The 14,695-nt window shown below is 47.7% G+C and overlaps 2 protein-coding genes across 7 annotated transcripts in view; one reads left to right on the top strand and one right to left on the bottom strand.

Annotated features, from left to right (window-relative positions):
- Window positions 1-1,672: 1,672 nt before the first annotated feature.
- On the top strand, window positions 1,673-12,893 carry CCDC17 (coiled-coil domain containing 17). Of its 6 annotated transcripts, XR_006888662.1 has the most exons (15): window positions 1,673-1,979; window positions 2,063-2,137; window positions 2,257-2,458; window positions 2,543-2,705; window positions 2,897-2,980; window positions 3,071-3,189; window positions 3,469-3,579; window positions 3,791-3,936; window positions 4,016-4,113; window positions 4,252-4,482; window positions 4,645-4,855; window positions 4,928-5,038; window positions 5,322-5,650; window positions 7,151-7,318; window positions 12,381-12,893. XR_006888662.1 is itself a non-coding variant. In XM_046661746.1 (13 exons), the coding sequence occupies exons 1-13, from the start codon at window positions 1,806-1,808 to the stop codon at window positions 5,415-5,417; spliced, it is 1,821 nt and encodes a 606-aa protein (XP_046517702.1). In that variant the 5' UTR covers window positions 1,673-1,805; the 3' UTR covers window positions 5,418-5,845. The 6 variants fall into 6 exon arrangements, 3 of the variants coding, with proteins under 3 accessions (XP_046517702.1, XP_046517705.1, XP_046517704.1); XR_006888661.1 differs by lacking the exon at window positions 7,151-7,318; XR_006888663.1 differs by lacking the exons at window positions 7,151-7,318; window positions 12,381-12,893 and having other exon boundaries at window positions 4,932-5,038; window positions 5,322-5,845.
- NASP (nuclear autoantigenic sperm protein) overlaps window positions 7,430-14,695 on the bottom strand; it is a 31,026-nt gene continuing 23,760 nt past the window's right edge. Inside the window, 9 exon segments of the mRNA XM_046661745.1 lie at window positions 7,430-7,618; window positions 8,096-8,224; window positions 8,915-8,992; window positions 9,082-9,138; window positions 9,867-10,033; window positions 10,147-10,335; window positions 10,702-10,775; window positions 10,887-10,972; window positions 11,365-11,444. Of these exon segments, the coding sequence (XP_046517701.1) occupies window positions 7,538-7,618; window positions 8,096-8,224; window positions 8,915-8,992; window positions 9,082-9,138; window positions 9,867-10,033; window positions 10,147-10,335; window positions 10,702-10,775; window positions 10,887-10,972; window positions 11,365-11,444 (941 nt within the window). The 3' untranslated portion in view covers window positions 7,430-7,537.

A 14,695-nucleotide genomic window follows, 5' to 3' on the forward strand; every position in this document is an offset into this window, starting at 1 on the left:
TGTTATGTAGGCATCCCACATTCAAAATAGAGGAAGACTGGCACAGACATTAGCTCAGCAATGGTCTTCCTCAAGCAAAAGGAGGAAGATGGGCAACAGATGTTAGCTCAGGGCCTTTCTCATCAAAAAAAAAAAAAAAACTTAGGCCGAGATCTGTTGGAAAAGCAGACGTTTATTGAAACAACAAATATTTAGTGACACTGGCACTCTTTGTCCCTACAGTACATAGTCTCTAATGGATATAGAAGTCCAAGATCATACTCTAATGGGAGACAAGCAGAGGAGTAACAGGCCTGATAGCATGTTAGAAAGATAACTAACTTGTATTGTGGGCTCCAGAGGATGGAGGCTAGAGGCAGAGCGACCAGCATCACATTTGCTAGGTTAGATTCTAAAGGCTAGGAAGGCAGAGCGCCTGTCTGCCATACTCCCTCCTGCTCGTGGTATAAGCAGTCCGTGTGCAAACTGTGGAAGTGGTTGAGATAGAGCAGTAAGAACTAGAACTCATTTCATTCAATATATTTTAAGACATGTACCAAGAATAAGAAACTTGCCATTTAATTTTATGACACTCCATTAATTGTGAATCCTGATTTCAGTGTTGTTAAAAAATGTGCATTTTAGAATCAATGAAATACTATAAAATGAACTAACTTGGAAAAGTATTAACCTGGAAATGAGAAGAAGGTTGAGACAGATTCCACCTGTTTGGCCTTGGGCTTTGCCACTTACTAGCTTTCTTAGAACGAATTCTAAAAAATTTTCCTTTTTCCTCACTTGGAATTAAGCTAGACTAAGATCACGTACTTTGAAACTCTTTGGAACCTGCTGCTGGGGGTACCTTGGCCTTACATTCCAGTGGTGGAGCGGCTCCCGTAAGTCCCTATGTTGTTTCGAAAACGGTGCTTGTTTAGAAACATGGAGCTAGCTGGGAGCACCTCCAATAGATGCCTGTCTTTCGGGAGGTGGTGGGGAAATTTGCCGGCAGGAAAGGGCCTGCCTGGGCCCTGGCCGGTCTCAAGTGAAGGGGTGCCTTTCTGTGTTTGATTCCCTCCTCCGATAGATTAATTACCGTCCGCCCAGAACTTGCATTCCTCAGGCTGTGCTGATTATCCTCCCTCTACAGCAAAACCCCAGGAGTCAGGGAATGGGAGGCAGACCACTAGCCTCAGTGTGACTTGGCTATGCAAAAGCTGTGGTTGCTTCCAGGGAGGCACAGTGCAAGGAAGAGCATTTCAGCCTAGGGGAAAGACATGGTTTCCAGGCAGAATGCCCCAAGGGGCAGACTGCCTTCTCTTCTCCAGGTGTTCCCTGGAATGGAGAATGACGCTAACTCGCGTTACCTCTACTTGGGCAAAACGGCAGTGAACATAACACTTCCCTGCCAGAGGCTATTAAATGACCAGAGATGGAATACATCATGCGGGCCCAGCTGGTCTAGGAGGCAGCTGTTTGTTCCCCTTTGTTTTATTAATGCATGCTGAGAAAACAAGGTGTAGTGTTAGAGACTTGCCCATGCTCATGAAATGAAGTGGGACAGACTTCGTGCTGTTTTTTCAAGCCAACGGCTCCTCCCAAAGGTGACCAAGCCTTCCACACCCGTCCTCCAGATCTGCCCAGACCTGTAGTTGCTGCCCAGGGAGCTAAGGCTCCTCCCCAAACATAAACTCGATCTTGAAGCTACAATAGACCTGGCCTTTCTTGCTGCCTCTGGCTTTCTGTCTTTCATCCTCCTCTCCCTTTCCCCAGCCCTCTCTCCTGTCTCCTACAGGTCTTGGCTGGTGTCGGGAAAGGGGTCCCATCCCATGGCCTCTCACTTGGGGGAGCCAGGGTTCCTGCCCTGTGGGTCCTGTGACATGGTTTTCCGCTCCTGGGCCCTGTTGGCCACCCACACTCAGCGCTTCTGCATTGGCCGTCTGACCCAGGAGGTGACACTTGGAGCACAGCTCTCAAAAGCCACTGAACCACAGGGCCCCACGGTAAGGGGCCTCTTCCATGGCCATGGGTGGGTATTCAAGCAACCATGACTCTCAGGATTCCTCGCCCCACACCGTGTCCCCAGGTTGTGCCACAAGAACATCAGGGCCTCCTAGAGCAGGAGGCCAGCAAACCGGCTCTGAAGAGGCTAACAGAGGAGGTACACCGGTGTTCCCCACAGGCTGGAAACTGAGCATCCTCTCCAAACCTGTACATCATGCGTGGGTCAGATTACCCATCCCAACACCCCTAGAGATGGCGGGGTACCGTTATTTCCAGGTGCAGGGGGTGCGGCTGTACCTGCAGGAAATGCGACCCAAGATAACAGAGGTTCCCCCGAGGTCAGAGGGGCCGACTCAGGGCCCCAGCTCCGAAGCTGCTGGGAGCCCAGGCGAGCGGCTGCGGGCGCTGCACGGGTCTCACGCCAGGCGCGTGGCGGAGACGGAGGCACAGAGCCGGGCCCTGGAGCGACGCGGCGAGGGTGAGGGGAAAGGTGGAGACTAGGGGCTCGCCCTTTGCCTTGAGGTTACTCGGACCCGGTCGACTTGGTCCCTTCCCCCCGCAGAACTGAGCCGGCGCCTCCAAGGTTTGGCCCGAACCCGGGGCGGGATATCACGCCTATTCGGCCTGGAGCGGGAGCTTCGAGAACTCCGAGCAGAGGCCGGGCGAACGCGGGGAGCTCTAGAGGAGTTAGGGGCGCGAGTTCAGCAGCTACTACCCGAGCCTGGGTGACACTCCGCGCGCGGGATCCCGGAGCGTCTCGGAACGGGCGTGGGGGCGGGCCGGGGAGGGGCGGGAGGCGCGAGGCGTCGGTCCGGACTCAGCTGGATGGCCGCGCCTGTGAGGTCGGGGAGGGGCGGGGCTGCCGGAGGCCAGGTCTGGATCAGTGACAGCTTCTGCGCGCTGTCCCCGACCCCAGCACCCGGCTGAACTCCTCGCGAGAGGCAGAACTCTGTTGTCCGGTGCTACAAGCCAACCCAGGGACTCTGGCTGCCGAGATCGGGTGAGGTCCGGGGCCCGGGGTCGGCCATGGGGCGAAGCTCTAATCAATTCTGGAAAGACGCTGCCTGCCTTCTTGTCCCCTACTCCCTAGGGCTCTGCGTGAAGCCTACATTCGAGGCGGGGGCCGGGACCCCGGCGTTCTGGGCCAGATATGGCAGTTGCAAGTGGAGGCATCAGCCCTGGAGCTTCAGCGGTCGCGGACCCGCAGGGGTGAACAGGAGGGGCCAGCCAGGAAGGCCTCTCAGAAGCGGTGGTCTTAGTCCTGGGAAGAGAGAAGGGCGAAGGGTGGGAAGCGAGGGTGTCTGGCGTGGGAACCACCTAAGCAAAAGCCCCGAGGTAGAACACTTGGGTGGTCTTTGTGGCAGTGGCTAGAATATTAGGTGACAAGTCCAGCCTTGTCCAGAGAGTCCTAAGGCTGGAGAGCTGCTCAGAACCGGACAAGTTGGTCACCAGAGGTCAGAGGTGACAAGTAAAATTTGTTCATCGCAGGAAGACGGACAGGTGCCGCATCCGGGGAACTTCTATTAGTGGAGGCAGAAAACCGGCGCCTAGAGGCAGAAATCCTGACTTTGCAGAGGGGCGGAGGCGCAGCGCCCTGGGGTCAGTGGCACCGTAGTCCCACGCCGTGTAGCCCTCCCCTGCAGGCTGGGCTTGGAGGAAAGGGTTAGAGGGACTGTGCATGGGGAATGAGACGCGTGTTTGCGCCCCGTCCGTGCGTGTCCACGCGCATCTCCAGGTGTCCGTGTGTGGGGGTTCGCCTCTCCGGGAAGGGGTATTCTCAGCCCACTTACTTGCTACGTCCTGCACCTAGGGCCCGGAAAGCGGGGACTTGTGGCCAATCCCAGCCCACGCCTGAGGAGGGAAGATCCCCCACGCCTCCCGCCGCCAGTGGCTCCCCCTCTGCCACCGCTTCCACATTCGACAGGCGGCCTATTCTTGGGTGGTCCGGAAAATGCTGTGAGGACCCAGGGGTTGGGGGCGGGGGGAGCATAGGCACCCAGGAAGCCTTCTGGAGGGGTCAACTCTTCCCCCACAGCCACAGCTTCCTGCAACCGTGACCAGGAACCTGGGCCTGGATCCACACTTCTTCCTGCCCCCATCTGACGTTCTGGGCCCTGCACCCTACGACCCCGGGTGAGGCCTGCTTCATCCTTTGATATCCTCTGTGACTTCGTCATTACCACTGGTTAAGGATACCCACTTGGGCTAGCTAGGGCTGGGGAACTGGCTGGAGGACGGGGAGGTGAGAGGAGTTGGGGTGTGTGTGTGTAGGTGTGCACTGAGAACTGTGTTCCCCAGAGCTGGCCTGGTCATTTTCTACGACTTCCTGCGGGGCCTTGAGGCTTCTTGGATTTGGGTGCAACTAACGACTGGTTTGGCACGAGATGGACAGGATACAGGAGGGACCACAGTTTTGCCCCCAGCCCTTTGCTTGCCCCCGCCTCCAGCTCCTGGGCCCATGGGCAACTGTGCCATCCTTGCCAGCAGGCAGCCTGTACCCAGGTCAGTAGATGGGGATTATGACTTTGGTGCTCTTTGCCACAATTGTGGCTTGTCCCTCATTCTGCTAAGTTTGTTTATCTGTACACAAGGCCACTGGCCCCGAGGACCAAGTCCTAGCACTTACAGCCAGTTCTGGCTCTGACACCTGTTTGGTTGTTTTAGACTACCACCGTCACCGTCAGTGGCCTTGGTCTGTGAGCTACAGGCCTCACAGGGCCTGGCCTGGGCTAGGGCACCGCAGCCAAAGGCCTGGGCCTCACTGGTGCTATTTGACCGGGATCAGAGGGTGCTAAGTGGCCGTTGGCGTCTCCCACTTCGAGCTCTTCCTCTGGACACCAGCCTGGGCCTTGGGCAGCTGAATGGTATTCCCCAGGTGAGTGTGGAGGATGGGGACTGGGTCTACTCCTCCAGGGTACAGATGTAGTACCATTTCACCTCTCCCCAGGTAGGTCAGGCTGAGCTCTTTCTGCGGCTGGTGAATGCAAGAGATGCAGCTGTCCAGGCACTGGCAGAGATCAATCCAGCAAGTGCCCACGAGTACCAGTACCCACCTCCGGTGAGGGCCCAACTAGAGCTAGGGACACCACAGGTGTGGTTAACAGCCAGCCTTTGTTGACCCCGATACCAAGTCACTACCAAATGCTTTCTGTGGATTAACTTGCGACCCTCACACATCCTATTAGTTAGGTCCTATGTAAACAGATAAGGAAACCAGAGCACAATGAGGTTAATTGCTTCACAATCAGTAGTCAAGACTCTAAGGCAGTCCCACTGCAGAACCTGTGCTGTTAACCACTACATAAACCTTTTGCTAAGGACCCGCCCTCCCTCTTCCACAGGTGTCCAGCTCATCTTCACTGGGAGCCAGCTCCGCTGCCCCAAGAGCTGGCTTTGTTGATCCCCCTCCTCCTGCAGAAGAGCCCGTCGGCTGCTGAGTCAAGGAGAGGGATGAGGGTTTGGGCCCTTGTGGCTTTCACGCACCCCCACTGGCTCTGAGTCCAGAAGAACGTGGCTATGAGTAGCTTAACACGCATAGGACTAGGGCCTAAATTGAGGCCTCTTCCCAAACCTGCAGCTTTACTCCATCATGTTCTGACAGAGAGTCCAGCAAACAGCAGACATGAGCACAAAATATGAGCTCCAACCACAGCTTTACCACCTTCCACAAGTACGTGGCCTTTCCTTAACTGTTTTTTTTTTTTTTTTGTAAACAGATTGATGTGAGAATTAAATGAATGCCAGGTATTTACAATACTGCCTGGCACATAGGAAATTCTTTGAAAGGTGGCTAGGGCGCACTCTTTAATTCCAGCTAAAGGAACTTGATAAACTCATTCCCACATGTCTTTTTGCTAAAGCCAGTCTTACTTCTTCATTCAAATTCAAGCTTCCTCAGGCCATCCTTCCAGGCTTCTCAAGGCAACCCTCAAGGACATCCAAGAAGCCTTATAGACTTACAGATTCAAGGACAGGGCCCGGACCCAATAATGTTCCTCTCAAGTCGGGGCGGGGCGCGCTCATGTGAGCTGTAGCTGATATTTGATATTGGGCCTGGCCCAGACCCCAGTGTCAACCAAAGGTCAAAGGCCTGGGAGTCAAGTATGTCATGACTGTGTTGGCCTGACCAAAAAAGTAAATAAAAATAGAATAAAAAAGCCTCAGGATTTGAACCATGCAACACAATGGCATCTTCAGGAGGGAAGTTCAAAGCCAAAGATCCTGCAGCCACAAGTTACTGTAACTAGTCCAGAAAAACTCCAACTATTTTCTCTCGTATTTAGAGAAACAAATATAAACCCTGAAAAATGGGGTTGGCTTGGGGGTCAGCAGAGCTCCCTCTGCCTCCAGCACTTGATGTTCAAACAGCCGGTTTTAATCTACTGTCTGTCTAGTGCAGTAAAGTAGCCCTGTGGGTGTCACAATCATTAAATCCCCGTGGGTATTACAGGGCAGGCACCATTTAGAATTCAGATCCAAACAGTGCCTGGTGCACAGCAAGCTCTTAAACTAAGGGTCTGGTCAGAGGCAGCTCAGTCAGAGTCTCACACTAGCCCTGAGTCCTGGACATCAGAGAGGGCCCACTGGCATAGCTTTAGCGCCAGTTCCCTGAGCACCAGCACCTTTGGACTGGGCATTCAGAATTGCTGGGCAAGTTTCTGCCTTTCAACTCCACATCCCACTCTGAAATACTCCAGACAGCCAGGGATCCTGCTGTAAGATCTTTAAACACCAGTCCAGACTAGGAGCTTTGTATTAGCATCTTTATTTGAGAAGTCAAAACTGCAGACGGGGAACAATTCCAAGTGTTGATATATTTCAACCTTTCTGTACAAAAAATAACAAATATTAACTCAGCCAGCCAGCCTCCCCACAGATTCTTCCAATCTCATCCCAAGTGTACATCAGTCAGTCCTTCAGCCACTTTCAAACCAGAAAACTCAATTCTCTACAATGAGCGTACCAGTTTTCCTCAAGGATCACTCACCACCCCCAAGCTGTCTTCAGTTCTTTACCAGGACAGGATTATGGCCCCAGCTGGAAACTAAGTGGATAAAAGACAGGTACCACCCAAGGCCTGCCTTAGAGGCTGTTATCAGCTCACAGTCAAAGTCCATTGAACAGTATCAGCACCAAAGAGCAAGATCTTCACCTCGTCTTGTTTCTGTAGCCCCTACCAGGGACAGCACTACTGAAGCTCTGCAAGACAGCTGGGTTCAGTCAAGTATTTAACATGGAAACACTATAGCACCATTGGAAGACAAAGGGCCCACAGCCACACCTGACTTCATCACCTCCACATCACACAGGAATTTGGATTAGAACTTCAAACACAGAGGTCAGTAAGAGAACAGGAAAAAAAGTACCTTTGGCCATTACACAAAACCCAGAGTGCTCCAAGGCACAGATTCAGCCAATATTTAAGAAAAAAAACAGCAAAGCCTCAACCTTTGCTTACAATCTTTATTGAAGTTATACAAAAAGAATCCCCCAAAAGTGAAAAAATACATTATATACAAAAACACTTTCCCTCAGGAGGAAGGCTCTGTTCCCTCTCTTAACAGGCAGTGCTTTCAACTGTAGCTCCGGCCTCCACTGTCCCCTCCACTGCTGCCTGGCTTTCAGCCTGATTCTCAGCCTGGAAGATAAACAGGGAGCCTGGGCATAAGTGACCCTAGTTTCACCCATTCTATCTTTTACAACTGAGCAGGCTTCAGTCAGAGGAAGTAAACACAGAACCCCCAAACTCTGCTTTGCTCCCTACACTACATGGCAATGACCAAGTATAAGGCCGTTTCCTAAATTCTCTGTCATAGGGCTGACAGAGCCATTCATTGTTCATTCATTACATGGAAAGGAGAAAGCAGAAGGGACCCAATGGTCTTGCTGATCAAGTGCCTCCTCATCCGTGCAGAAGGGGATTGTGGTAGGTATATAGGTTCCATTTGTCCATAACCATAACCGTGTCCTGCACAAGCATTGTTTCTATGAGGCTGCACTCAAGCAATCCAAACAGGTTCAAGATGGGGAACATGCACTTGGGAGGACTGGTAGCCCCAGGCCCTGAGAACAAGGGGAAATGAGGCAAGAGTCCAAGCCCTGTTTAACTGCCCACCTCCTCTTCCATGTTTTCGGAAACTTCATTTCCACTAGAGACAGCATCCCCACTGCCTCCATTCACTTCCGGCTCTTGTTTGGCTTTCTTTGCATCATCTTTCCGGGGGCTCTCTTCCTCTGGTTTCCTCTAAAGATATAATTGTGAAGGCTTCACAAATGTGCTTAATGTTTTTAAAAAGACAACTGCAAAACACTTCCTTAACACCCCCCTCCCAGCCATGGTGCAAAGATCCTAACCACCAGGATTCACAGCTCTAGGGGTCTGTCCCCAGCCACAGGAGGCAGATGCCAACCTGTTCTCTGCAGAATGAACTGGTCTGCCCCAGCATACCAATTCAGCCTCTCTAGTGGAAGGGTCAGGTAGGGGTGAGAAGCAGATCTGAATAATAATGAAACGCATGTTTGAATTCCTGCATTTGAGTCAGGAAACAAGATAGGAGGTGAGACTCTCCCAAAACTATTGCAACCACAGGCAGAAGGCAGACTCACAGGAGTTTAAGTATCAGCAGGCCTGCTGCTGAATGACTAAACTACTGCCCAAGAAAAAGCGGGGTTTCCTCCGAGGATCTGACCAATCCTCAGCACAGCTTTCCTGAGAGTCCTTGAGCTGAAACAAGTCAGGAGAGCTGTGCTACAAGAGGTATTCAAGTGAAAACTATCTTCACTCACAAATCCTCCCCACCTTTACAAAATGAATGTCTTACTGTGCCAAGTATTAGGAGTGTCTAGAGGAAAGGTATTCCTCATGTATCATTTGGAGGGGGAAAAAAGCACACTGGGAAGAAGACACAAAAGAACTAACTGCATGTAGTTTTACCTTCTTTCTGACAAGATGGGAAATATCTGTCACACAATTTGATGAGGAAGCACCATCTGTCGGCTTTCTATTGGCAATCTGGCAAGAAGGAAGCTTTTGTTAGCAATGTGTATGAGAAAAACACTGAGGCCCAATACTAAGTGACAAAAAATCACCTGAATACCCACCATGGAGACTGAAGAGCCTCCTCCACTAGGAGTGAAACCTGAAGTAGAGCTCTCCACCTGTGAGAGATGACAAACGACAAGTGGGTCCCAGGATAAAACCCACTAGGTCGTCCACAGTCCTGCAAGTGCCCACCATCCAAACAACAGATTAAGACCTCAAATACTAGTGTCCTCCATATAGTAGCAACATCATGCACCCCCTCTACCTGCACCTGCCACCCCCGACCCCAGCACAGGCAGAGCGTAGACATGAAACTAAACCCTCCATATCCTGTCATCATCAGCAGGACAGAAAGCTCCCTGACATTCCAGCAGCCAAAAGCAGAACCAGGCAATCTGGGGTTAAAAGCCTTCAATATCTCACTAACCTATACAGAGGAGTTCTCAGAGATGGAAATAATAGCTTTCATTTGTAAGCAAATATTATTTGTCTTCTACTGTCAGAAATATAACATACAGGTACCATTATCCCGATTTTACAGATGAGTCAACTAAGGCAAATAAATGTTAAATAAAGAAATGTTAAATAACATGCCCATGGTTGCACATAGTAAGTAGCAGAGACAGAATTCAAACCCACACAGTCTGGCTCCAGAGTGTATTCTCCTAAGCCTTACAGTATTTGATAGGAATAATTAGATAAGTTCCCACACTTCCTCTGACCACCAACTCCCCAGAAACCAAGTCATGACTAAAATTTCTAGCAAATGGAACACTAATACCATGATACCTTCAACAATATCAAACATGCCGTTATCAAAACTTTAAAAGGAAACCAAACCAACCAGAGTTGCTTTCAGAGCCAATTCAGCTACATTCCCACTATGCTGGGACTCCTTTGCGTCTTCTATCTTCTCTCTAATTTCAGGTAGCAGTTCCTTCAGCTCCTCAATTTCTTTCTCGTATTCGGTAGGTGATCCTTCAGCCTCCTTCATCTGCTCGTTTAGTACAGCTACAAAGAACAGGCTGAAGTGATCAGTAATAGTTATCACAAAAGGATCCATTTTTTTACCTTGTCAATTACTGGATCCACCCAGATCTTAAAAACAGCTCATGGTCACTCACCCATTCTCCTCTCAATAACTTCAACAGACTTGCTGAACTGTGCCACTGCCTCATCATACTGAGAGTTGTACCCGTAGGCCAAGCCCAGCTGGTAGTGGGTCTCTGCAAGGAGACGGTCATGGGCTTCCAGGTATTGCTCCTGCAGGGTTAGGCATGCCTGGAATTCCTCCACAGCTTGGACGTAATTCTCTAATCAAGAGAAAAAGGACAGCAAGCAATAGACAGCATTAATATATAGTAATTCTAAATTTCAGACCATTCTGCAGGAAGGCTCCCCCATTTTACATTTCATTTTTCTTTGTAGCCATCTCCAGGACCACTGACTACAAAAAAAAAATTTCAAAACTACTAAGAAAATCTACTGAACGACTTTCGGTTAGAGTATCAGTTAGAAGAGATCATTCGTTATTCTAGGGAGTATAAAGAACCCAAACCTACTGTCCTTTTATAGCAAAAGCCCACAACTTATGATCAATCAAGCTGGATTTTAAGGAATCACAGGAAGAACGGGGGGAGAGTCGGGGTTAGAGGAGAGTAAAACAGAAGATGTCTTACCAGATTCAACACTGACTTCTCCGAGTTTAAGATGTGCCTGCGCAGCATAAAGCTGAGCTTCTTTTGTTTCCTGCCTAGAAGCAAAGGTGATCAGAAACCATAAGAGCATTTGTCCAACCCCTAACTGCTTTCTGTTTTCAACCAACAAGCTCCCACCCTGAGCCAAGAAGCACCAAGAGTTTTACCTTTTAAAAATGATCTTTGCTAAATCCAGCATATCCCAGGCAAGCTCTAGGTTCCCAATCTCCTCCTCTTCATTTTCTTGAAGAGACTGAAGTATATCCAAACCATTGGTATTAGGCAGAAGTACAAGACAGGCATCTTTATAAATCTTTTTACAAATCTAAATGTATAATTTAGTACGGCTTTAGAAAACAAACAAACCCTGATATAGGATTCAAAATTTGGACTTTCTCCCTAAAACTTACAGAATGGGTTCCTACCAAGTTTCTATCCCAAGTCATCACCTTATGTCAGTGATATTTGACAGTGATATGTTGGGTCCTGTCTGTTAGGGTCAAATGGATCTATCTATTCTAGGCATAAATAAAGGGTCCCCAATCCCTAACTAAAAAATAGCTATCTATAATAACCACACCTACACTAGTAAGCCAGTCCTACAATAAGAAAACTAACAATGATACTGAACAAATAGTAATTTACCTTGTTTTCAAGAATTGAATCATTTGGTGTTTCTTCAGTCTTATCATTTTCTTTATCCTCCTCTTCTGAGCCTTCAGTTTCTGCAAGCAAAAATTCCTCAGTATTGAGAATACTAAGGATACCTCCTGACTAGTCAGAGATTCCAATAAACATCGGTAAAATAATCCATATTCTGAGGTAGGAAGGCCAAATGCTAACTAAGCTAAATCAGTTAACATCTGAACTGGATTTAAATATAAAGCCAATGGTTGCAGTCTAATTCAAGTCTAATCTAGACTTAGATTGTGTTATCTTATAGTGTCTATGGTTCAGGCCTTCAACAACCAAAAGGCTGAGTGTTTCTCTTCTAAAAGTCAATCTGGATCATTCAGATCAAGAAAGATTAGCTGCTGCCTCTTGTTCATTAGAAGCTCCCATCTGCTCGGCCAGCAGTTGGAGGCCTCAGCCAACGTTCTTGGTGTCTTTAAGTCACTTGTTAGATAATCCTAATAGGTTGAGAAAGTACCAAAAGTTAAATTACTCCAGTCCATTCAGAGCAAGAATCCCTAAGAGACTAGCCTTCCCACAATAGAACCGTGGAGAGAAAAGCATAGCCCTTACCAACTCTCACCCATGAGCATGCCACAGACTCCAGCCAGCTCCAGCACGTACAGAATTTGAATGAGCACCACTACAACCACTTGTTCTAGTCCAGTACCATGTTAAATTTGCAGCCATACTGACACATTGTGTCATACTGGCATACACTCACAAGTCAACTGCCTCTAAGGACAGGCTGCTAATAAATAGCTCCACACACCACTTAAAGTTCACAATGTCAAGTGACTAAAATGGGCTTTTGGGGATACAAACAATTCATGAACTGAGTATAGTGTGCCTACCTCTGCCATCTTTCATTAAGTATTTTTTTTTCTTTGAGGAAGATTAGCCCTGAGCTAACTGCTGCCAATCCTCTTTTTCACTGAGGAAGCCTGGCCCTGAGCTAACATCCGTACCCATCTTCCTCCACTTTATAGGTGGGATGCCTACCACAGCATGGCTTGCCAAGCGGTGCCATGTCCTGACCCAGGATCTGAACCAGCAAACCCCGGGCCACCGAAGCGGAACATGCGAACTTAACCACTATGCCACGGAGCCGGCCCCATCATTAAGCATTGTTAACGCCAACACAAGAGCTCAACTAGACTCCTAACAACCTATGATGGGAATTTAAAATATGGCAAATTAGGCCTTAGAGCCATGAAGTCAGGTTAAAGGACTTTTATAATTTCTAGCACTACTGCTTCTGGATGGGAACAGGCACAGAAAATTCCTATATATTATAAATTAGTAAGACAAACTAAAGTCCTCCTCTAAGAACCAGTTACAAGTCACAAGCAATTAACCTCTGTTTTATCAAGTTAACTCACTTTTCTCCTCTTGACCATGTAATTTAGTGCTTCTGAATATCCACCAGCACACACCATTATCCTTCCATGCCCAAACTGATAAGTGGTTTGCGTACTTAGTTCCTTCACATTAGACTAGATGGGTGGTTTTACCGACTCTGATGATGAAGCCCATCCTCCAGGAGAATATGCAAGACAGGTAAAGTAGACCTATGCATTTCTCATAATAAACCTCCAAAAAAACACCTCATTCTTCCGAATTTGCAGGAAAAATTAACAAAATGTTTATTGTTATTCTGTATTAATTATCTCCTATCTATTCCTATTCATACAAGAATGCTAGAAGATGACATCTAATTTGGCATAGACTATCTAATTATTTGGAGTTTTACATCAAATTTGAGTCAAGTGTGAGAAAAATACTGGTTTCTTTTAAGGAATCTGCACTACCTTCAAGAATGATGGAGAAGAAGCTAGGTTAATGAGAAAGTCATTACTTTTAAAACAACACTTTCCAACCTGGTAACCTGTACCCAGGTATTAAGGAAACGCCTGAGAAAGTCATTACTTTTAAAACAACACTTTCCAACCTGGTAACCTGTACCCAGGTATTAAGGAAACGCCCTGATATCCTCAGTAAAGAGATCTGCTAAAATATTTTTGGAGCTGCTTCGAAAATGGAATCTTCTTTGTGGTATGCACATTACCATCCTTCAGAGAAAGGGTAACACTGTTTTATACCATTTCTCTGATCTCATAGCCTCTTCAAAACATGGGCACATAGAGTAGTGCAAACAAGAATGACTCTTAGAGGCAATCTGTTCCTTCTCTGGTTTTTCCAGCACTCCCAGAGGATGAAGCCAGGTAACCACTACAGTTTGACCAGTATAATCTGAGCAGGGGCAAGCTTTATGCCTAAAAGTTTGAAATTTTGTTTACTTACCAATCGTATCTAGCATGACAATTAGAAAAGACCAGACCAGTTATCTTTGTAAGGGATATGGACAGCCCAAGAGGTGGCAGGAAATGGGGTTTCAAGAGAAAACCACTTGCAAGATTCCTGCAGGCTAGTACTGCCGCAGATAGAGTGATAAAGCACTGAAAGGAAGAGCCTGGGCCCTAAAGCCAGATGTTCTGGGTAGCCCCCGGCCCTTACTGGCTGTGTGACTAGGGCGAACAACTTTACCTCTTTCTGCCATTTCTTCATCTGTAAAATATGGAAAACTGCACTTTTTTATAAGTAGAACAGCACCTAGCACACACACTAAAAAAAATGCAACTAACGACTCCTAGGACTTACGTAAGTAATTTTAAAAAAGCGTGACTAGGAAATTTCTGGTAAGAGATAGGTTAAGGGAGAGGATGTAAAAGTTGCCTTCCTGAGTGTGAAGTAGCTTGGGAAGGACAATACATTCAAGTCAGATCTATGGTCGGATGCCAGTACTACAGACTTACTATTTGGTCCTAAGGAAGTCACAAAACCCCTAAACTCCAATTCCTGCATTGCTATAATTGGAATAATGCTACCTAGTACATAATATTAATGTATTTGAGAGAGCTGTAAAAATGCTGTGATCCAACTTAACAGTTTTTGAACAAACTATGGAGAAATATGACATCTCTACTATAGCTTATTATTCAAAATCCAACTTGAGAGAGCCAGCAGAGCTTTTCACTATCTTTGCTCACTATCATTAAAGATCAAGACATGGGAGTTTTTAAAAAATTGAGAAATACAGTTCTGTGTTTTTTTTCATAAAGAATTCCTAGAGCCCAATAAGCAGCCCAATGGTGCTACACTTCTGGTTACCATGTCTGTGCTGGCTGGAGTGCAGGGACCTGCACATAGGTAGAAGGAAGTTTACCAGAATGAGCTGCAAATACTAATAATGGGTCTTTGAAAAGCTAAAACTTTAGAGAACTCTTGAAGTAGTCTGGCAATT

Source organism: Equus quagga, chromosome 5 (assembly GCF_021613505.1).
Source record: "Equus quagga isolate Etosha38 chromosome 5, UCLA_HA_Equagga_1.0, whole genome shotgun sequence".
Classification (NCBI taxonomy): domain Eukaryota; kingdom Metazoa; phylum Chordata; class Mammalia; order Perissodactyla; family Equidae; genus Equus; species Equus quagga.

Excerpts from the sequence above, each read along its gene's own strand:
- CCDC17 (XM_046661746.1), top strand. The coding sequence starts at position 1,806 with ATGGCCTCTCACTTGGGGGAGCCAGGGTTCCTGCCCTGTGGGTCCTGT. Across the intron at positions 2,981-3,070 it reads ACTCTGGCTGCCGAGATCGG|GGCTCTGCGTGAAGCCTACA; the intron begins GTGAGGTCCGGG and ends CCTACTCCCTAG. Across the intron at positions 3,580-3,790 it reads CGGAGGCGCAGCGCCCTGGG|GGCCCGGAAAGCGGGGACTT; the intron begins GTCAGTGGCACC and ends TCCTGCACCTAG.